Source organism: Mobula birostris, chromosome 21 (assembly GCF_030028105.1).
Source record: "Mobula birostris isolate sMobBir1 chromosome 21, sMobBir1.hap1, whole genome shotgun sequence".
Taxonomy (NCBI): domain Eukaryota; kingdom Metazoa; phylum Chordata; class Chondrichthyes; order Myliobatiformes; family Myliobatidae; genus Mobula; species Mobula birostris.
In genome coordinates, this window is record NC_092390.1 from 18,685,568 (window position 1) to 18,709,879 (window position 24,312).

The following is a 24,312-nucleotide window of genomic DNA, read 5'->3' on the forward strand; positions in this document are numbered from 1 at the left end:
GAAAGGCAGAGAACTTTTCATGGTCTCTCAGAACAAGGCTCTGTAGGAATTGTGCGGAGCTCTGGGTCAGGCTGTCAGGCTGTTATCTCGAACCCCCCCCCCCCCCCCCATGGATCAGTGCACAGTGTAGGCTTCCAATAGCTCACATGAACCGCGCAGTTGATTTGGCTGACCGCTGGTGAATAGCATCAAAGTATTAGAATCAAACTTGGGGACCTTGTGAGGACAAGATACAGTATATCACTCAGACTCCAGCAGATCAATATCCAGCGATCACCTCTGAACGGTGGAAGAAAGGAGCTAGTGTGGAATTGGATAAGATGAAGTCCAGAATCAAATATGCTGTCCACATTCACTGGAGGCCCACATAAGAATAATGCCAACAGGCACTTGGGGAGAGACAACAAGCCTGTGTGGAAGCAAGGCAAAAGGCAGAAGTGGAATATCAGAACAAACTGAACTACATACAACAGCTTTGTCTAGAGAAGTGAGGGGGGAATTCCTAGTGAGCTGCACAAGTTAATTAATGTTTCAATCCAGAAAATATAATTAGTTCAGTGTAAGCTGTTGTAAGGTGAAAAGGAGCCTGCAGCACTGCAAGAATCACTCAGTTGTGAGAGTCTATAAAGAGGAACATGACACACACAATGACACTGCAGACAGTTCCAGTCTATTTCGCAACCCTAAGGGCTGCCAGATACAAGAAATCATTTCCTGTTGACAAGCTGTGCTGGAGATCCAGGTCACCCAACCAGCTGGTCTCTGCCATCTGAAAAAAATCCTCCAAAAGTTAGCAAAGCCATCAACTCTGCTACAAACTTTCTGTTGTCAGCAAAACTGCCACCATGGTTTCACCTCACAACCACAGCATGTCCAAACCAACCAAAAGTCAACAATTGCCTTTTAAAATGTAGTTAGCATCGTAATATGGGTAATGTTACAGTCAATTAGCAGATTCCACAATGACTGACTCATTTAGCTTAACATCTTAGGAAAACAATGCAATGTGCATTCACTACTGCACTTAAGTATCGTCTGCAGTTTGTGTTTGAGTGGGACAAACCCAAAACGTTCTGATCGAAACTTGAGGCACGCTCACTGTGAGATTCATCTGTACATCAAGGTGCGAAGGTCTGAAAGCACAGGGATATACTACCACCCAACAGAAACCCCTGTTCCGAAATCAATCACTTTTAGCCTTGAGTATTCTCAGTAGTTGAACATCCACAGATCCACACGTCTCAGCTGTCTGAGCCCTTATTCAGAGACGGTGCTCCCAGCTCGAGGAAACAGCTTCAAAGAATCCACCTGCCAACCCCTTTCAGAACACTACAGTTCAATGAGATCACTATCTACCAACTCCAGCGAGCCTGGGAACACCCTACCCAACCTTTCCACATTAGGACAAACTCATCATCTCACAAGTCACTCTCCTTCACCCCCCACCTACGTTTTCCTTAAGGAAGGAAGCAGAACACAGTACTGCACCCTCTCTCTCTCCTGTAAAAGTACTCTGCTTTTCCATTCTACATCACATTGTCCATATTATAAGACACAAGAGCAGAATTAGGCCATTTGGCCCATCGAGTCTGCTCCATTACTCATTCATGATTGATCCATCATCCCTCTCAAGCCCATTCTCCTGCCTCTTCCCCGTGACCTTTGACTTACTAATTCATGAAGAACCTCTGCTTTAAATATACTCAATGACTTGGCCTGCACAGCCATCTGATTCATTGCCCTCCTGCTAAATAAATGTCTTTTCATCTCTGTTCTAATGGACATCTCACAATTCTGAGGCTGTGCCCTTTGGTCCTAGACTTCCCCCATTATAGGAAACATCCTCTTCACATCCACTCTATCCAGATCTTTCAATATTCGATGGGGTTCTCATTGAAACCTATTTCATTCTTCTAAACTCCAGCAGGTACATCAAATGCTCCAAATGCTCCTCATATCTTAACCCCTTCATTCCTGGGATCATTCTCATGAAACTCATCTGGACTCTCTCCAATGCCAGCATATTTTTTCTTAGATAAAGCGACTCAGAACTGCTTATATACTTCAAGTGCGGTCTGACCAATTCTATTAAAGACCAAGCATTACATCCTCTCTTTTGTATTCTAGTACTCTCGAAATGAATACAAACATTGCATTTGCATTCCTTACAGGCAATTCACCGAGGGAATCTTGCATGAGAACTCCCAAGTCCGTCTTGTTACACCTCTGATTTTTTAATTTTCTCCTTATTTAGAAAATAGTCCACACCTTTATTCCTTCTGCCAAAGTTCATGACCATGCACTTCCCCACATTATATTCCATCTGCCACTTCTTTACCTGTTCTTGCAATCTGTCTAAGTCCTTCTGCAGACAATCTACTTCCTCAGCATTCCCTTCCCCTCCACCCAGCTTCATATTGTCCACAAACTTGGCCACAAAGCCATCAATTCCATCATCCAGATCATTGACATAAACTGTGAAAAGTTGTGTACCCAACGCCCACCCCTGCATTTCCACTCTTTGCCACCAGCCAGTCAGCCAATCTTCTATCCATGTTACTACCTTTGCTGTAACACCAGGGGCTCCTATTTTGTTTTGCGGCCTCATGGCACTTTGTCAAAGGCTTTCAGAATACCCAACTAAACAACACCCACTTAACACTCCTTTGTCCAACCTGCTTGTTCTTATGTTCCATTTGACTTGTTCCTGGCCATTCTCTCACTTTGCCTATGTACTCTTTGTTTCCTCCTTTCAACTTACTTTCCCACACAGCTGCGTATTGTCAGTGAACATGGAGACGTTACCCTCGGGCTCCTTACTCACATCACTGCCATACACCAGGACTAAACTGAAGCATTCATTCCACTATTCACAGCTTGCCCTCCAAAAAAAAAGTCACTCCTGTATTCCATTTTCCAGTTCAGTATATAATTCTCAGTCCTTGCTAGTGTGATACACAAGTTCCCCAAACACTGACTCAGTGTGAGGTCCTGCTCTCTAACGATTCCACCACATTTATTTGGAACTCTCACATATGAAGCAACCCACTTCCAGGTACAGAAAAATCCGGTCAATAAACAGACAGCTGGAATGAACATTAGTAAACACACGGAGCTGCCAATGACAGCACCACCCTCACAGAATTCATCCACAATCTCCGAATCACTGATGACTGGAAACCTAATCAAACCAGCATCAAAATACCATACATGCAGGAGTAGGATGTCCTTTGGTAAGCACTTTAACTCACAAGTTCCTAAGCATTTTCAAGAAACAGCAGGAGAATCCAGGTCCAAGAGGACCCAAGTACCATAACAAAATCCCAGGAAACCTGCCCACTTGATTGGTACATCTTCACCCCTGCTGGGCCACCGATGCACAAAAAGTCAGCTATTCCAGCAGCACCTCCCGAATGATGGAGGGTGGCTTGGAGTATCCGGCAGTGTTATGAGAGGAGCCACCCCCCCCCCAACCCGCCTCCATCATTCGGGCAGCTGATTGGAGAGGTGCGGGTGGAGAAGAGTGCTTCGGACCGAAAAGGGGGCTGGTATCACCGGGAACGGTCTTCAGCGGTTCAGGAGATGGTAGCTGGGTTGAGAACAGAGAAATCCAAGGGGTCCCGGGGGGGAGGGACCCCCGCTTGAGGGGATGGACAGGGGGAGTATCCCCTTCGGGGGGCGTCCCGGGAGGAGAGAGGCGGCGGGTAGCGCGTGCTATAAACTGTAGCATTTGCGGCGGGAATGTGAGTGGCCGGGGGTGTGCTACACCTGTGGGGAAGCGGGTCACTTGCGGAGGGATTCTGAGAGACGACATGCTCCGAGGGGGGAAGGCCCCCGGGCCACTAGGAAGGGAGAGGTGTCGGGAAACTTAGGAGAGGCTCAGTGAGGGAACGGACTGGAGTCTCAGGAGGAACACGTTCCCAGAAAGCAGCCATGGAACCCCCAAAAGCACAAGCCCTTATTCCGGATGGACTGGTGGGACCCCGTTCCAGCGTGTCCCTACGGATAGAGGGAATCTTTGCAAAAGCCATCCTCCACACAGGATCGCGAGTTACCTTATTTGTACCGGTCGTTCTACAATAAATATCTGAAGCATTTGCCAGTAACCCCGTTTAATGCACTGGAGATTTGGGGCATAAGTGATGGTGATTACCCGTACGATGGGTACTTGTCAGTGACATCGGAATTCTCGGAGGGCGATGTGGGAGTGTCGGAAGCCCTTGAGACGCTGGTGCTGGTTTGTCCGGACCCGGTGGAAACTAGTGGCGCTGCCCTGCTAGTGGGGACTAACTCCCCTCTGGTGCGACGGCTCTTGGGAGCCTGTAAGGAGAAGGCAGAGGAGAACTTTCTGGAGACCCTCTCAGTACACCCAGTGTTTCGAGCGGTGTTCGAAGAAGTGGGTGACCCCCAGGGGCTGAATCCTGAGTGCAAACGAGGGACGGTGTGGTGCACTCAGGCGAGGCCTAAGGTGATACGGCCAGGGGAGGTGGCGTTAGTGATGGGGACCCCCAGATTCCCCGGAGTACCGGCGGCAAGGCCCTGCTAGTAGACGCCCCAGACGACCTGGAAGGGGAGTGAGTCCCGGTTCCCGGCTGGGGCGCTGGTGAGACCTGAATCGCAGAGGCCCTCAGCTGTACAGGCACGCCGGATGGGAGTGATTGTAAGAAACATAACGGAGGGGGAGATCACCTTTAAGCGTGGGATGCCCCTTGCGCACTTGTTCCCGGTGGCGGTGATGTCCAGCGCCCCCGTGAAGCCCACTGGAGGAAAACTATCGGAGAACAGGGGACTGACCGAGGAGGCCTTTAATTTTAAAGACTCCCCTGTACCGCCGGAGTATAAGAGCAGGCTGGTGGAGAAGATGCTGAAGCTAGGGGATGTCTTTACTCAGGGCGAGTTTGATATGGGATGTTCCAAGACCCTGAACCGGCGCACGGTTCCCGACCAATATACGGTCCCAAGGGTGGAAGACGCATTGGCCTGTTTGAGTGGGGCGCAGAGGTTTGGTGTATTGGATTTGCGGAGTGGGTATTACCAGATTCCGATGAGTGAGGCCAATAAAGAGAAGACGGCCTTTATCTGTCCCCTGGGATTTTTTCAGTTTGAACGAATGCCCCAAGGCATCTCGGGGGCCCCAGCCACCTTCCAGCGGCTCATGGAGCGGACAGTGGGGGACATGAACCTGCTGGAGGTATTGGTGTACCTGGACGACCTGATAGTGTTTGGATCTACGTTGGAGGAACACGAGGAGCGGCTACTGAAGGTGCTGAGTCCGCTGAAGGAGGAAGGGTTAAAACTTTCCCTGGATAAATGTCAGTTCTGTAAGACGTCGGTCAGCTTTGTCGGGCACATAATCTCTCGAAATGGAGTGGCCACCGATCTGGGTAAGATAGCCGCAGTAACCACCTGGCCGAGACCTCAGAAGGTGAGCGCCTTACGCTCGTTTTGGGGGTTCTGTGGGTATTACCGGCGATTCGTGAAAGGATATGCGAAAGTGAGTCACCCATTGAACCAGCTGTTGTGTGGCTATCCACCTGTGGGGAGGAGGAGGAAGGGAGACCGAGGGTCGGAGGTAGAAGGATACTTGAACCCGGGGGAGCCTTTTGGATCGAAGTGGGATGCTCAATGTGAAGAGGCGTTCCAATCTCTAAAAAGGGCGCTGACACAGGCCCCGGTGTTGGCTTTTGCTGATCCCCGGAAGCCGTATGTTCTACACACTGATGCCAGTCACGAGGGTCTGGGGGCTGTCCTGTACCAGGAACAGGGCAACGGATTGAGGCCGGTGGCGTCTGTCAGCCGGAGCTTGTCGCCATCTGAGAGAAACTATCCCACTCACAAGCTGGAGTTCTTGGCGTTGAAATGGGCGGTGGTGGACAAGTTGAGTGACTATCTATACGGGGCTCAGTTTGAGGTGAGAACTGACAACAATCCTCTCACTTATATCCTGACCTCGGCAAAGCTGGACGCTACTGGGCACCGGTGGTTAGCGGCCTTGTCTGCCTATGAGTTCAGCCTGAAGTACCGGCCAGGGAGCCGGAACATCGATGCAGATGCTCTATCTTGTCAGGCGCACGACGAGTCGGGCACGGCTGAGGAGTGGAAGAGCGTCCCTGCCCCGGGAGTGAAGGCCGCGTGTCAAGTTGGGAGCGACGGGGAAGCAGGAGCCCCGATGGGGCCGGATAGGGCAGTGGATCAATTGGGGATTGACGATGACACACTACCCACTGTTTACTGTAATTTGACTGCTCCGAGGAACAGGCAGCTGCTGGAGTTGAGCCCCCAGGAAGTGGGGGCGGCTCAGTGTGATGGCCCGAGCATTGGCACTATCTGCTATGCAGTTAGACAGGGGGATATGGCTCAGGTGGAGAAGGCGAAGCACGCCTCCATGCCCCTACTACTGAAAGAGTGGCCTTGGTTGAAGCTGAAGAACCAAGTCTTGCACCGGGTCACGTCGCCCCCGGATCACCCCCGGCGCTGGCAGCTGGTCATGCCTGAGAAGTATCGGAAGACCGTGCTCCAAGCACTACATGATGATTCCGGGCACTTGGGGGTAGAAAAGACCTATGGATTACTCAAGGACCGGTTTTACTGGCCCCGGATGAGGGGGGAGGTTGAAGAATACTGGAATACCAGAGCCGTCTCTATTTCCTGAGGAGACTAAGGTCCTTTAACATCTACCGGACAATGCTGAGGATGTTCTACGAGTCTGTGGTGGACAATGCTATCATGTTTGCTGTTGTGTGCTGGGGCAGCAGGCTGAGGGTGGCAGACACCAACAGAATCAACAAACTCATTCGTAAGGCCAGTGATGTTGTGGGGATGGAACTGGACTCTCTCACGGTGGTGTCTGAAAAGAGGATGCTGTCTAAGTTGCATGCCATCTTGGTCAATGTCTCCCATCCACTACATAATGTACTGGGTGGGCACAGGAGTACATTCAGCCAGAGACTCACTCCACCGAGATGCAACACAGAGCATCATAGGAAGTCATTCCTGCCTGTGGCCATCAAACTTTACAACTCCTCCCTTGCAGGGTCAGACACCCTGAGCCAATAGGCTGGTCCTGGACTTATTTCATAATTTACTGGCATAATTTACATATTACTATTTAACTATTTATGGTTCTATTACTATTTTTTACTTATGGAGCAACTGTAATGAAAACCAATTTTCCCTGGGATTAATAAAGTCTGACTATGACTATGTAAGGCCTGTAGTCGTTCTATCAGGAGGAAGACCTTGCCTGCGCAGGCAGCTCCTTTGTCCCACTTGCAGAGTGCGGGACCCATGGACCTGGTGTGTATGGATTTCCTGTCTATTGAGCCAGACACCAGCAACACCGCGAATGTCTTGGTCCTCACGGATCACTACACTAGATATGCGCAGGCTTTTCCTGCTAAGAACCAGAAAGCGACCACAGTGGCGAGGGTGTTATGGGAGAAATACTTTGTTCATTATGGCCTTCCCCGGTGGATCCATAGTGATCAGGGACGGGACTTCGACAGCAGGCTTATCCATGAATTACTGGGTATGCTTGGGGTTGAGAAATCCAGAACCACCCCCTATCACCCACAGGGTGATCCTCAGCCCGAGAGGTTTAACCGGACCCTGCTGGACATGCTCGGCACTCTGGAGATTGGACAGAAGAGTAAGTGGAGTCAGCACATCGGCCATTTGGTTCACTGTTACAATTGTACTCGCAATGACGCTACGGGGTACTCGCCCTATTATCTGGTGTTCGGACGGGAAGCGATGTTGCCCATTGATCTGTGTTTTGGGACTGAAGCGGGTGAAATACCTTCAAAGCCATATCTGAAGTATGTGTCCGATATGAGGAAAGAGTTGAAAAGGATGTACGAGTTGGCTGAGGCGGCAGCCACCAAGCAGGATCAGCGGAATAAGAAGAGGTATGATCAGAAAGTAAAGTTCGTCCAGCTACTGCCAGGAGACCGAGTCCTTATCCGGAATTTAGGACTACCTGGTAAGCACAAATTGGCGGAACGTTGGGCAGCCACCCCCTATGTGGTGGAGAGTCAGATGCCGAATCTCCCTGTTTACCGGGTGAGACCCGAGGATGGGAAGGGGCCTGTCCAGGTACTCCATCGGAACCACCTATTGCCTCTGGGTCACGAGGTGAAGGTAGACCCAGAGCCCGAATGGGAGTTTACGGCTAGTACGAGGACTCTGCAAGGGTGCGGGGCGAGGGAAGAGCCCGCTGCGAAGGAGATGGGGCCGGTCCCCACCTCGAGAAGGGATACTTCATCGGAAGACAATGATTCAGACTTGTGGTACCTGTTTCCGTTTGCTGATTCCCCGGTACCGGGAGAAGAGGCTCCTGGCCCTTCCATCACTGAGTTAGGGGAACCGAGGGAGGGTGTTGCAGAGCCGCCTGTAATACAGCCGGGATTGGGGGAGGAGAGAGAGTGGAGCCAGAACCTGAGGCAGAGGGCTCACAGGTGCCGAGGGGTCCCCCTGAGGGTGAGGGTCCGACAGGTAGGCCCGAGGTGTCACCTGGGGTGTCTGAACCGGAAGAGTCAGCAGAGGAGGTACAGAGGTCTCAGAGGAGTAGGCACCCCCCGGAGAGGTTGATTTATACAGCGCCTGGAGAACAGGGTGTGATCTCTACTGCCCTGGAAAATTCTGTCACTGCTTTATGCACCTGGGTTGGGTTTTGTGTTTTGCAAGGAGCACTGGTGAACCCTGTTAATGTCATGAGGGCATGACTTTTACTTGGTGGGGGGAGAGTGTACAGGGTCTCTTTTTTTTGTATGTTAAATTTAAAATGGCTTCTTTGTTATGTTAATCTTTTAAATTGCTGCGTATGTGGGTTAAAATGGCTTCTATGTTATGTTAAATGCTGAGAAAGTCTCTAGCTAGACATTTGCTTGGGTTAATACAGACAGCAGGGTGCTATTAGCCAATGGGTGTTCATGTTATCGTTCCTTCGGGTGATCATCCTGTCTCATATGACTGGGAACGGGGGTTTTTGGCAGGGAGTCGGAGGAGAGACGGGGAGGACGGTGGACGGGGTTTTTGGCGGGGAGGACGGTGGACTGCGAAAAGGCTCCAGTTGATCACTCGGGGTGGTCCCGAGCCGTGAGTCGACCGGATCCGGGTGGTCGTCAGGAATTGATTGAGCTCCAACGGTTGTGCACGAAGAACTTGGACTTTGATAAGTCTGGCGCCTTTTTTTCCCCATTACTTCCTTTTCTGTATCGAACTTATATTAATTTCATAGACTTAGTAATATATATAAAGTGTACTTGGTAAAACGTACTGTGTGTGCTGGCTGATGATCGATGTTTGGGATTGACTTGGGTGGCAGTGATACAGCAACCGACCCAGCCGGAAGCGTTCAGGCCGGTGCTGGGCAGGATTTCCCCTAGACATATACGAGCCAATATAGCTGAGCGTTACATAGGAAAACAGTGTCAGCAGACACAAGGGAACACAACTTGCGGGACCCTTTCCAAAGCTGCACACTAGGTGGAAAGCTATCACCACGCTTGCAAAGATACTAAGTCTAAAGCTCAAAGCAACTCACACAAAATGCTGCAGGAACTCAGCAGGTCAGACAGTATCTATAGAGAAGAGTAAACATTTGATGTTTTGGGCTGAGACTTTCCATCAGGTCTAAACTCAGCAGCTTCAGCAGAAGGGCAGCAACAGTTCTCGAAAGTGGTTCTTTACCATCTTCTCACAGGCAATTAGTGAGTCTGTAGCAACATACAAAAAGCTGGAGGAACTCAGCGGGCAAGACAATGTCCATAGAGAGAGAGAGATCGACAATAAAATGTTCGCAACCTGAAATGTCCACTGTCCATCTCCCTCCATAGATGTTGCCTGACCTACCAAGTTTCTCCAGCTTTGTGTGTTGCTCCAGATTTCAGTATCTGCTGTTTTTGTATCTCCAGGGACGAGCTGTAAATGCTGACCTTGCCTGTGACATCCACATACCATTAGTAAATCAAAAACTTACTATATGTTTTTTTAAATGCACACACTTTCATATTTTCCTTAACCTACTATGCATATCTTTAAAAATATAATGGTTGATTAAACCCATAAGATCATGTAATCTCTGCCTAATCATAGCGATTTTCAAAAGTATACAAAGGAGTACAGATCTCCACAGACCAGCATCCTGTAACGTGTCCTCTGCTGTTGCCAAGAATGAGGCCCCTGCATTCCATTAAATCCAAAAACTCAAGTGTCTGAAATCCCCTCTGTTGCTACACAGTTTGTATAGCGGGATGCCGGGAAGAGTCTGGGGAAACAGCACTGCCAGAATGCTGGGAAAAGGTTTGGAAAGAGCACCGTTGCAATTCCTAAACGCAAATCATCTGGGAAAAGTTGCAGCTGCAGTAAATCATGCTGAAGTGGTTCAAGCACGGGCTGATTGGATTGCATGATACGGGCAAACTCCAATACATGTGCAGTATGCCTGTACTCTGTAGCCCTGTCACAGTCCAAGCCCAGTATGTCTGTACTCTGTAGCCCTGTCACAGTCTGATACAAGCCTGGATGCCTGTACTCTGCAACACAATCACACTCTGCTACAAGCCTGGACGCCTGTACTCTGCAACACAATCACACTCTGCTACAAGCCTGGACGCCTGTACTCTGCAACACAATCACACTCTGCTACAAGCCTGGACACCTGTACTGTGCAACACAATCACACTCTGCTACAAGCCTGGATGCCTGTACTCTGCAACACAATCACACTCTGCTACAAGCCTGGACGCCTGTACTGTGCAACACAATCACACTCTGCTACAAGCCTGGATGCCTGTACTCTGCAACACAATCACACTCTGCTACAAGCCCAGATGCCTGTACCCAGCAATACAGCCACATTGCAATAAAAGGCCAGGACACATAGAAGGAAAGTAATTTTATGTAAATTAAACTGTTTACCCACATCATTAATTCCATGAATTGGACAAACTCTCCACTGCCCACCACTGGGGCACAGGCTGAAGACCCAAATTCTGCCACCCTCCAGACCACTGCCCAACAATGCCACTAAACTCAGGGCTCAAAACCTTGACCCAATGACTTCCCCATTTCATCAAGGTGGAAGTGTCATCTAAGGTACCCTAGGGAGAGGTCTTTTTCACAGTCTCAGTTCCGAACTCTCAGCCAGCTTACTGTCAGAGTATCCCAAAACCACCCAAAGTTCACTATCCCTACGCAATCCCTTGTCATAGATTACCGTAGTACAGCCAGTCTGAAGGGCTTTTTAAGTCAACCCGGAGAGAAGCTCTGATTTGAAAGTACCCTCCACATTGAATGGGGAAGTTCCGGCAGCTGCTCAGATTGGAATGGCGCTCCACGTTGAGTGGGGATAAAAATCAGTCTGGCTCCTGCTGCAAACTCTCAGTCTTACAGACAAGTGCAGCTCTGTTGAGCTTCCTGACCCCACTCACTGCCTACACAAAAGTCAATTCAGAGGGAAGGTTTCGGAGTCTGGCACTTCCAGAACGGCGGAGGGTCGGGGAAAAGTTAAGGGGGATGTTACCAATGATGCAGTGGATCCGATTGATCTACATCGACTACGTGGCCGGGATCCAAACCCAAGCTGCAATGCTCACCTGCCAGGGTGTAGTCCATATCAAAGCCAAAGCACTTAATCTTCTCCATGGCCAAGCTGCGGTTTACAAACACTCTGTAAACAGAGAGGCAAGATCAGAATCAGCAGGGAGGTAAGCTAATGAAAGACAGAGCAGGAAAAAAGGTGAAGAAAAGAATGAGAGAAGGAGAAAGGAAATAAATCACTGAGGGAGAAGATCAACATGAACGCAAGGTGAAGAGTAAAGACAGTACTAGCTACCACCAGCAGCTACAGAGGGGTTCACTCTGTTTTCCTAAGGCATGCATAATGCTGAAGTCAGCAGCTTGCTGGGCAGGAAGTGGCTGCAAGGAGTTCAGGCTAATGTGCTGTATCCACAGGCTCACAGGAGGCTGTGAAACACTACCACGTACATTAGAGAAAACATATAATGGGGTGAAGGATAACCTGATGTGCTCCTGAAATGAGAGGATGAGGCCGTGGGAATGAATTCTTAATAAAAATCCAAGAGAGCAGAAACCAGTGTACTGTGAGGGGATTTCCAGCAACAAAGCTCCCTCTGACACCAACTCCAACCAAGAACAATTTCCAGCACTAATCTGGCATGGTTCATTAAACCAAGCACTGAGCGAGCAGTAAACAACCAGAGAAAATGCAGGTGCTAGACATCCTAAACAAAAGTCAATGTTGGAAATACCCAGCAGATCACACAGCATCTGTGGAGAAATTCAATGATCTCCCACTAATTCTGCTTCTCTCTACAGATGCTGCCAAATCTGAGCAATCCCACCAATTTCTGTTTTTAACTCACTGGACAATTAGCTGCTGAAGATCGGAACCACCGTGGGTTTCCTGTTGGTTGGTACTGGGCCTGGTGCACAGGAGGACCAGAAACCATAAAATCATGGAATTTACAACACACAGGTGGCCATTTGAACCATGGTCACCGAGACTCTCAATTCTGTCATCTCATGGCCCAGCTCTCAGCCCAAACACCTGTGCGTTACAACACTTCAGTTCTGTACTCCCTTGTTTTTCAAGCACGATGATACATTGGTGTACAAACCCTCTTCAGGCAATGACGCCCTGATGTCCAATACTGAGCGGAAATGCTTTTCTCCAATGCCCTTCAATCATTTAATCACATGCTTCAAAAGCATATCCACCATCTGCAGATGAATGTGGAAACATATAACTTATAACTTGTAAGTTATAACTTGTTTTCATTAGCCAGGGCATTGAGTGTAAAAGTTGGAAAGTCAGGCGACAGTTGTGTGTTGAACTTTGGCCACATTAAGAATATCGTGTTCAGTTCTGCTCACCACACAGTAGGAAGGATGTTGTGCTTTTGGAGAGAGTAAAAGAGGTTCACCAGGATGTTGCCTGGATTGGAGAGTATCATCTATAAAGAGGTTGAACAAAACTAGATTGGATTGAAAAGCTGAGAGACGATCTGGTTGAAGTGTATAGAACTCTGACAAGTAGATAATCAAAAGAGTTCTGTTGCCAGGGTGGAAATATCAAATACTGGAGCTCAAAGATTTAAGATGAGAGAGGAAAACACTAAAGAGATTTGTGAGTTAAGTTTTTTGTAAATAACACGGAGAAGTTATAGGTGTCTGGAACATAGGGAAAGTGGAAAGTGGCAGAAGCCAGGGAAAGCGGCAGAAGCAGATATGACAGCAACACTTAAGAAGCACTGAGAAAGATTCGTGAATGGAGGGGAAATGGAGGGGTCAATGTGCAGGCAGAAGGGATAGCTTATATTGGCGTGTTTGCTGCAGACATGACTGGCCAAAGGACCTGTGCCTGCACTGTACTGTTCTATGTTCCATGTTCTATCCAACAGATATTGATCTCTGTCTGAAACAAATTGGACTGTCTTGTTCAACCTATGGTGACGGATGTGAGCTGAGCTCCCCAAGAACCTGCAGTACACACTTTCCAGCAACTTGCATCAGTCAGTCACATTGAAACTGCATGGCCGGCCACGTCACCAAATGTTGCACTAGAAACAAATCTTCTATTGATACCCATGCCCCGGGTCCTTTGGAAGCTGGCAGTGTCCTGACTAGGCTGACCATCTTCCCATTCATCTTGGGTAACAGGGTCAGGCATTATGGCTTTTCTGTTATATGGAGAACCATTATAACATGCATATTTCCCCAGGAGGTTGACATGAAGCCCAAAACCCAAGGAGATGGAAAGGATTGGCCTTTCAATTGGGCTGACTCAGCCAAATAATTTTTAAATGTGCAACTCTTCAATGCAGGTCCCTTTCAGGGACTCCAACCTCTCAGATGGCTGCTTTTGCTATGAATCAACAGATCCTAAATCCCTGCCATTAAATACAGCACACATCTGAACTGCATCAGCTCCATCCCTGCACACCAACACAGAAGCACAGAAAGCCCAAGCGCACAACTTGATCACACAACAGTACACCTCCAGTGCGTAATGCACCTGTACCCACAATCCCACCACCTGATGACGTTTACTGTCCAGCTGGTCCCAGTAGATCCGATGGAGTCACGTAGCAGGGAAACTGACCCTTCAGTGCCCTCCACCCCAGGGTCCATGCAAACATTCTTCCACCTGTTTACACTCATTCATCTTATTCTCCACACACCCACATCAACTTCTCCTACATTCTGTCCCTAGCCGATACGCTAGGGGAATTTCAGTGAGCAATTAGCCCACCAACTGACCGGCTTTGGGATTAGCAAGGAAACTTAGCAAGGCATCCAGAGGAAACCCCCAAAGTCACAGGGTGAACATGCAAACTTCACAAAGGCACCAGGAGGGGTCAGGATTGAATGTGATTTCTCAATGGAGCTCCCCATTTTCCCATACTTCCCTCGAGGGTCCTCACCCACCCCATCTGGCCCTTCCTGACCAGAAGAGCACACAATTACATACCGGTGGTAAGCCTCACGACGATACTTCTTCATAGCACTCCCATCCATAGCTCCTGGTGGGTCGTCATTCAGCTTCTCACTCCAGGAAGACATGTTGGTTTCAGTGATCTAAAGAAGTGGGGAAGAGCAGAAATGGCTTGTCACCCAACAGCGTCAAGACGAAAGGCTAGTTATCAGCTCAGTTTTAGGGACTGGAACATTCACCAACAGGTAATCACATACCAACTGAAAGATCAGCTCACCTCTGCTTGCAGCAAAAATCTAACTACTGGAGGTATTCAGCAGGTCCTAACACAGTGTCTCCACCCAAAATATCAACACTCCTTCCCCACCAATGTACTACCGGAGGAATTCAGTGGGTCTTATTCCAGGGTCTCCACCCAAAATATCAATGCTCCTTCCCCACTGAGGCAAATACTGGAGGAATTCAGCAGGTCCTAATCCAGGGTCCAAGCACAAACAAGAGAAAATCTGCAGATGCTGGAAATCTAAGCAACACACACAAAATGCTGGAGGAACACAGCAGGCCAGGCAGCATCTATGGAAAAAAAGTACAGTTCACGTTTTGGGCCGAGACCTTTTTGGCAGGGTCTCGATTTTTTTCCATAGATGCTGCCTGGCCTGCTGAATTTCTCCAGCGTTTTGTGCTAATGCAGGGTCTCCACCCAAAATATCAGCATTCCTTCCCCATAGATGGTGCTCGACTTGCCTGGGTCGTAGTCCATCTGGTCCAGGTAACTTATCTAACTTCAGACTGTTCAGCTTCCTAAGCACCTTCTCCGTAGCAATGGCAACTACGTTCACTTCCGCCCCTGGCACGGGTAAACCACAGACAATGCATCCTGCGGGATTCGTATTTGCTGCAGAGAACAGTCTCTGTCCCCTATCAGTTCCACTCCCTATCACCAGAACATTCCTCTACAGCACCCACAACTCCAATGTCCCCTTGTACCATGATACTACGTTCTCACAGCCCGGCTGCTCTCATGCTGACAGAGATCCTTACCTCAGCTGAAGTTCTGCGAGTTACATTTACTGCAGAAATCACCAAGCCCAAGCACATCAATCTTAATTTAATTACTATAATTTATGTGATTACCATGTATTACCTTGAGATTCATTTTCTTGCAGGCATTCACAGGAAAAAAAAGAAACAATAGAATTTTACAAAAAGCTATAGATAAACAAAGACTGACAAACAACCAATGTGAAGACAAACTGTGTCAATAAAAATAATACTGAGAACATGAATTGTAAAGAGTGTTTGAGAGTGAGCGAGTGAGGCTTCACCCTTACCCTTAGCTTTTTGCACACCCAAGTCAATCATACATGGAACAAAGGTCAGAGGGTAATAAAGCCCAGAGGTTCCAACCACTGTGAGTTAGTTAACTCCTTACAGCGTACCCAATCACGTGGTGGTTAAAGGTTAGTTGTTCATTAATGCACCCAGCTTGGAATTCACATTACTTGACTCCACGTTTAGGGGCCAATTTGGATGATCAATGTCAGGATGGCATTAGGGAGACACATCTGACTACTGCCCAACAGAAAATCAAAGCCGTCTAGATTAGACCATTCAATGTCAGAACTTGGGGAGGATTGGCAAAGCAAGAGAATTGGGACTTGTACCATACCGATTCATTACAGACAAGGCTGACCGGATAGCTACCTTCCCAGCCGCAACAGCTTATGCCAAGAATTTGCTGACATTAGCTGCAGAAATTGCTGTGGTGTTACAAAAATGCCACGGCTATGGCAACCCATCCAATGGAAAGAGTCAGACTGGACTGGTATGGTCAAACAATCTAACATCCACTTCTGGTCAATAACCTCCTGGTGCCAGCGGAATCACACTAACCAAAGATCAGTTTGTTCAGAACAAGAGTGAACAATGTTATCACACAAAGTTGCATCCAGCCACAAAGAATATAAATGATTGGAAGGCTACATTGAACTTTATAAGATATTGGTTCTAGTCACCTCACCGTAGGACGAGCTTATACTGGAGAAAGTGGCAGAGGAGATTCGCCACTATGTTGCCTGGATTAGAGAACTTTAGTTGTGAGAAAGAGATTGGATAGGCTAGGTTTATTCATCTTGGAGGCTGGGGGTGGTGGGGGGGGCGGTGGTGGTTACCTGAAAGGCATAGACATGATAGATAGAATCCTTCTCCCATGGTAGGCATATTTAAAACAAGAAGGCACAAGTTTAAGGTGAGAGGAAGAAGTTTTAAAGGTGATTTAAGGGATAAGTTTGCCTTTTCATTTCTACACAGAGTGATTGATATCTAGAACTTGCTGTCGGAGGTGGTGGAAACAGTTACAATGACTACATTTAAATGACATTTAGGAAGGCACGGCACAGAAAGAATCAGACCTAGTATGAAGAAACAAGATTAGTGTAGATGGGCTGAAAGGTCAGATAGGATGAACATCCCTGTAAGTGTGGAATAAGCTACCAGCAGAAGTGGAGGATGCGGGTTCGATGGTAACATTTAAGAGAAATTAGGTTAAGTACATGGATGGGAGGGGTACGGCGGGCTACGGCCCAGGTGCAGTTGTATGAGACTAGGCAGAGTAATAATTCAGCACGTCTGAAGGACCTGTTTCTGTGTTGTAGTGCTCCAACTCCGGATTTTATTCTATAGAGAGAATGCCAGGCAGAAAGGAAAACACACCTTTATCATTATGAATGGTTTCGGATGAGCAAAGTGGAGAGAAACTTGCTACAACAGGAAAAGCTGAGATTAAAGTTTATAAATGTTATAGTTGTTTTAAAAAAAATCAAGTCATGAATTCAGGAAAATCTTGAGGTCTGGTGAGAATGTGGAACTCACTCCCACAGTAGCAATGGATTTAAGTAGAAGCTGAATAAACCGAGAGACACATTCATTCACTAGACCTACACCACTTTTGGAAGTTGATTTAGAGAGAGCGTAGTTCATGGGGCTGTAAAATCCTGTAACACAGAATCAGTATCAGTTCAAACTAAGATTATAATTGCTCAATATTTCTGATGCCTATCAACAAACGTTGCGAAGGTACTGAATCAACACAGGTTGGATACAAAGGTTCAATAATGTTCCATCAAAGACAGAGAGCAGGGGCAGGACAAGTTCCACACACTAGGAACTATCGTACACAAGAAAAGTTTTGTCGTACCTGTTTTTGTTTTATTTTGATGTGCAGACAGATAAAAGCTCTAAAACTGAAAAGCAAAGTACAGGCAGCCTCAGAAGCGATGTCCTGATCCGGAAATCTCCTGAAAACGTGTTTTGCTTGGTCACAGGATTAAAGCTATCAGAGCCACCCAATAACAATTGGAAAACCAAATGTTTTTCCCTGTTTAAAAGAAAAAGCAGCTGAGATCAACAAACCGTTACTGCACTCAGTTCAAACCCCAACAATCTGTGGAACAAGAGCAACTGATTATAATGGACTTTGTGCCTCTGTATCGGGGAGAACAGCAGGCTGGGTTCACAAACAGTCATCCAGCATCAAGCCCTTCAGCCTGTTAACTCCATGCTGGCCCTTTGTGACAACAATCCAGCTGGTCCCACTGCCCCGGTTTCCAACTGTAGAAATAAGAGGCAGATAGGGCAAGTAGTAATAAAATCTTCCTCCCATAGTAAGGACAACAAAATCAAGAGGACACAAGTTTATGGTGAGGGGAAGGAGTTTTAGAGGGGATTGGAATTTTTTTTAATGTACACGAGAGTTTGGATGGTATCTGCCAGAGGAATTGATGGAATCAAATGAAATTACTTAATTTAAGATGTATTTAGACAGACAATATTTATAATAGAAAGGGCACAGAACGAAATTTCTTAATGTGGGCAATTAGGATTCATATAAACGGGCAAGAAGGTTGGCAGGGACAGAATTTCCCAAAGGGCCTGTTTCTGTGCCATACCACTCCGTAACTCATAACGTTGAAAACTTTTACTCTGCAGTATTTCAGAAAGTCACACATCTCCACTACAAACCTTCCAGTGTAATAGATGTGTATCATTATCAGAATTGGATACTGTTTCCTGTATGCCTGTTGTTAATGAGCACTGAGAAAAGCACAGAGGTGTAACCAACCCCAAGAGCAGAACCATTCCCCCAGTCCAATAAAAAAAGCCTTTCGTTACTGCCCTGCCCTTTTGTTACATGGCCAGTTTTCTATGCAGGCCACTGAGACCACTCTGTTCCACAGCTCCAGGTCTTCTCGACAAACCCTAGGAACAAACACAAAATGCTGGGGGATCTTAGCAGCTCAGGCAGCATCTATGGAAATGAATAAGCTGTCGACGTTTTGGGCCGAGACCCTTCTTCAGGACTGGAAAGGAAGGGGAGAAGTCAGAATAAGAAGGGGTGGGGGGGGGGGGAGAAGAGAAGTACAAGGTGGCAGGTGATGGGTGAAACTGGGAGATGGGAAGGGGGTGAAGTAAAGTGCTGGGCATTTGTTTGGAGAAAGCATCTGCAGATTTTCCTTGTGTTTTGATGACAAACCCTATTTACCTGACATCTTTTCACCCTGCAGTTTCAGAATGGGAGTGCAATCCAATCTTCCCTTGTGTCACGGGATGTTATGAAAATAATTGCTATCACTTTTGGGTCATGTGGGTGAACCATTTGGGTCACCTGAAAAGTTAAAAGCTATGTACACTGTATTATAGATATGTGTATTGCCAACGCCATGTGTTAACACTATAGCAGCTTCTTTTACACGCAGTTTGCACTTCCCAAATCCACCCTACCTTTCCCTTATCAATTCACACTTGTCCAAGTGCCTGTTAATTCTTTCCCTGATTGTTTCAAGAATGGTCCCCGCCACCGTGATTGCCGATTACCTGATCATTATGGAATGTCCCAAAGCAGTGTCACAAGATGAAAGGACTGTTCCCTATAACCCACCACAGCAGTTCATTGTCAGTCACTGTCTATGCAAAGATATCCAGCTGCCTTCATGAGGGGCCGAGGTTAATCATACATCATACTTCAAAAATAGTTGCTGCACTAGCTTTTTCTTTCTCACATCTCATTCTTTCTAAAAATAGACTTCAAAAAAAAACACACACACACACAAGGAGAGCATTGCTGCAATCTGAAGGTTTCCAATCCGGATCATGAATTTCCAGCTCTCCGACCACAAGGACATTGGCAGAGATCTCAAAAAGAAAACATGTACGCATCAGTCCTTGTCAACGGTGGCAAAACCAACAGCAGTAACATCTGCAAATGTTTCTAAGTTTCATCTACATAAAGTAGCTTGTTGCTAACTGCCCAGAACATGCAGACTCCCACAAGGTCATGCTGAGGTGGTGAGTCAACCATCCACGTTAAGCATTTCTGTCATGCAACTAAAAAACGGACAGAGCTGATAAACAGGGCAGCAGATTGCTCTCGCCTGTTTTAGATGAGTGTATAACATCAAAACAACTCCACAGATAAAAGCAGGTAACGTCTCCTCTGCAGGAGCCAAGTTCAGTTCCTATCTAGCCAGGGAACAATTATAGGGTGGTGAGGACAAAAGGAAGAGTAAAAATTTTGTATTTATTAACCCATAAAACCATAAACATAGGAGCAGAATTAAGCCATTCGGCCCATCGAGTCTGCTCCGCTATTCCATCATAGCTGATTTATTATCCCACTCAATCCCATTCTCCTGCCTTCCCCCACCCCATTGACACACTTACGAGTCAAGAACCTATCAAGCTCCACTTGGCCTCCACAGCTATCTAGGACAATGAATTTCACAGGTTCTCCACCATGTGGCTAAAGAAATTCTTCCTTGTCTCTGTTCTAAATCGTAATGCTTTCTGGAACCTTCAACAGATTTGGTACAACCGACTGGTTCACTTCAAAGGGCAATTAAAAGTCACCATATCCATTTGGGAAGAGTCACACAGAAACAGAGCTTTGGAAACACTGGAGAGACTCCAGATGCTGGAAATCTGGACACAGACACACACACACTCAGCAGGTCAGGCAGCAACTTTGGAGGGGAATGAACAGCTGACTGAAGATTCTTGGCCTGAGACATGTGATAGTTCATTTTCTTCAAGATGGAGTCACTTGGGGACAAGTACTGAGGCAGAAGCTTACCAGCTTCTGGTGATAAGTAGAATCTCATAGCCGGGGGGGTGGGGGGGGGCAGGTGAAAAAAGTTGCACATATAGAACCAGGTGGCGGAAGAGGAGAGACACATAGATGATAGGTGAAACCAAATTAAGGAGCGATGACAGATAGAGCTGAAAGAGGGAGAGAAAAATTTTTCAAGAGCAATCATGGTCATGCCACGAGATACAACACACAGACGATGACCATTCAGGACATGTCCTGTTCTCATTACTACCATCAGGGAAGAAGTACAGGAACCTGAAGACACATGCTCAATTATTTAGGAACAGCTTCTTCCTCTTCATCAGATTTTCTGAACAGTCCATGAACCTCACTATTCTTTTTTTTTTTGCACTATGTATTTATATCTGTTATCTCTTATTTTAACTTAAAGTAATTTTTAAAATGTATTGCACTGTACTTCTGCTACAAAACAACACATTTCACAACATGTGAAAATGATAACAATTCTGGTTCGGAGTCTGACGGACAGGTCAGTGTGGCAATGAGAAGGGTGTTAAATGACATGCAGCCACAAGCTCATGATGGTCATTGCTGACAAGGGTGTAAGAGATTTAGAAACCAGTTGTGCAGTTTCTACTTGGCCTCACGGGTGTAGGGAAAGCCACATCCACAGCACCGAATGCAGTGTTCCTTCCCTGAAGGACATTGTGTCAGCTTTTCTGGGTTATTTTTATTGGACTCAGAATCTACACTGCTGAGTTCAGAACTCCCATGTCCTAGATGTGGTTTGTTCAGGCACCTGAACAAGTCACTCACAGAACAGAATCATTGACACAGTTGCCCTATCTCCCCCCCCCACCCCACCCTCACCCTTGGATAGTTTTGGGAACAGATGGACAATAACAGCTCCAAACACTTCGAGAATTCAACAACGATGTGGCTCATTTGCTCCACCTCACTATTGGCCTGTTTATATCCCTCAATTAAAACTGATAAACCCCGATGCACCTTGTAATTATGCCTAACGTGACTCATTCTGGCCCTTTCGGCAATCCCATCATGACACAATGTTTACGATGTTCTACTGCAAGATGCTCAGTAAACTGCACTGCTCTCTGTAGATTATGGTATTGCACGACTCGCGTGGAATTCTGTTAGCTGCCTCTGCTGTTTGCCAAAGGTAGCAGCAGAATGTTGCTGCAGTATGAACTCCCTCTCGATGCACTGGGCCAAAGTACATACACTTCTATCGAGCAGCCCGGCTAAAAACTCTGCAATGCAGATCTATAACTGCGACTTAGTGAGACAATGAACTGAATCAGTGGGGCTGCCCGCTGATGCATCCTTTCTGGGAGTGTGCCTGTAATTGGACTTCAGCGGTACATTAAATAAAAGGCTAAGATGTATTCTGAGGCCAAACAACTCCCAACAACTTCTTCAAGGGCAAAAATCTGGGACAAGATGTGTAAAGTATTCCTGACCTTAAAAATAAAAACTACTCCGGTTCCAATACTCAAAAAAAAAAATGGAGTCGACTCACTGAGTATCCCAAGGGATAAGTAGAGCAAGTGCTTCATGATCTTGCATGGGCCAGCAGTTTCTCTTTCCATCTCACATGGCTCAATACCACAACATGCTGTGCAGATTCACCCAAGCCATTATCAGTGAAACTACCCATTTTAAAAATGAATGCCCAGAGAATGGGGAAAACTAGCTCATTACCTCTGAGGGGATGGTGACCATAACAGTGTTTTGCTCAACAATTTAAAATGGAAGTGAAGAGTGATTGATAGAATGGGCCAGATCTGGTAAAGGATACACATATGGTGACAACTTGTTCAGGATCCCAAATGTTTTTTTTATTTCAGAATAATTCAACTTTGTACCCACTGTGGCAAGAACGAAACTTGTATCACCTGCTTAATGCAATAACAGAACCATTATCTAACAGCGTCTATACTTGTCTGGATACATGGCTTATGTCAACAAAACATCAATACTAAGACTCAAGCATAATCACAGTGAGTTGGAGGAACTCAGCAAGTCAGGCAGTATCTATGGAGAGAAATAAACAGTCTAACTCAGTTCCTATGCCTTATGTTCTCCTGAACTCCAACTATGCATCAATGGACCAGTAGCACAGCACCTACTCCAAGTTTTGGGATCAAAAAGCCTACAACTTTAAAGTCTGAGAATCTCGCAGCACAACTAATCAGTACAGGTTTCAGACAATAAAACTGGCTGCAACTTGGTTGTGTGGGGCCAACGGCGACTGCAAATAACTCATCTTCCTTTCTGCGGACCTGCAAAAGATCATGCCAGATCACCTGGCCCTTGTCTTTGGTCTGCCTGCCACATACCGAGCAGCACGGCAAACAATGAAAATGGCGAAAGGGAGCAATGCATCACCTCCCCAGTAGTACAAAGGAACAAGCCTCAGAAAGGAGCAAAAACATCCAGAGGTGAGGAATCCTAATGTGTGCAAAGGGGAGGGAGAAAACTGCAGATGGTCTACGGAGTGGTGGGGTCCTCTGTAGACTTAGTTGGGGAGCAGAATGGCGGGGTATCTGGGTGGAGGGGAGCTGATATCAGGGTGGGGGTCAGCAGGGTATCCAGGAGGTCTGAGGAATCAGTAGATCTGGGGAGTGGGAAGGAAGAGGGGTGGTCAGAAAGTAAAAATGGTGGGGCATCCGAGGGAAAGAGGAATGTAAGGCAACGGAGATCGAGGTGCTGAGGAGAAATGGAAAGTAGAAGGAATCGAGTGAGAGAGCAGAGAGCCCAGCAACTGAAGTGGATCGACAGAGAAAAGAAGGAAGTTATTACTGTTAACTGCACAAGTACACATATGCATAGAAACAATCTTTGAAAGAAGCAATCTAAGGAAGCCAAGAGAGAGTCGGGGGCTGTAAGGTCCTGAAAGGAGGGAGATCGGGAGGAGGGTGAAAGTAGATCGGGGGAAAGGTGAAGACAGATCGGGGGAAGGGTGAATGGAGACCCAGGAGGGATCACGGGGAAAAGTGAACAGGACAACCTCTGGTCAATGCACCTATGGCGGGGCAACAGCGGCTGAGGGGGCGGCAGCTGCCGGGTCCGGTGGGGTAGGGAAGCGGAGGCCGGAGGGGACAGCGCCGGGCGGCGGAAGCGAGCGAGCCCGGGAAACCCGCGCCAACTCCGCGCAGGTGCCAACCGTCGCCCCCGATCGTGCGGGTGACCCGTCAACCTTGTCAGTGACCCTGCCCCCTGCCGATCCCAGTAATCCGGCACCCTGACGACCGCCCACCCGATCACCCGATCACCCAATCACCCGCTGCCCCACTCACCCGCTCCGAGCTGCGGGGCGCCAAGTGCGACTGGACCGACTGCGCGCGCGCAGCACCGCCGGGACGTCACGGCTCGCAACCGGAGCCCGCCTTAAAGGGGCAGGCACCCCATCCGCGGCCGACAGCATGAAAGGGGCAGGCACCCCATCCGCGGCCTAGAGTTTGAAAGGGCATGCACCCTTTCCATGATAGCGAGACACAATTATAATTACCAAGGAATTAAAAGTGCATACAGCTTTCCATTTTATACAGGATGGGAAGCCGCGGATAGGTTTTGGATCAGTAGTAGTTCTTGGTTCAGACGGCATAGTCACGGATCTTTCCACCCGCTTTGTCCTTGCTGGAAACACGAGTTCCATTCTTAGCACTCCAGCTTTGATACTTAATTCTGAAATGTATGGTTATGGTGATCACGAAATTATTGCATT

General features: G+C 47.4%; 1 protein-coding gene across 3 annotated transcripts in view; it reads right to left on the reverse strand.

Moving 5' to 3' along the window:
- Window positions 1-23,938, reverse strand: part of nt5c2a (5'-nucleotidase, cytosolic IIa) — a 67,818-nt gene extending 43,880 nt beyond the window's left edge. For all 3 annotated transcript variants that reach the window (XM_072239082.1, XM_072239084.1, XM_072239081.1), the window contains exons 1-4: window positions 23,885-23,938; window positions 17,655-17,834; window positions 14,495-14,601; window positions 11,598-11,671 (exon numbers count right to left, since the gene is read on the reverse strand). In XM_072239082.1, the coding sequence (XP_072095183.1) occupies window positions 11,598-11,671; window positions 14,495-14,586 (166 nt within the window). In that variant the 5' untranslated portion in view covers window positions 14,587-14,601; window positions 17,655-17,834; window positions 23,885-23,938. The remainder of the gene's footprint in view (window positions 1-11,597; window positions 11,672-14,494; window positions 14,602-17,654; window positions 17,835-23,884) is intronic.
- Between the last annotated feature and the right edge of the window lie 374 nt (window positions 23,939-24,312).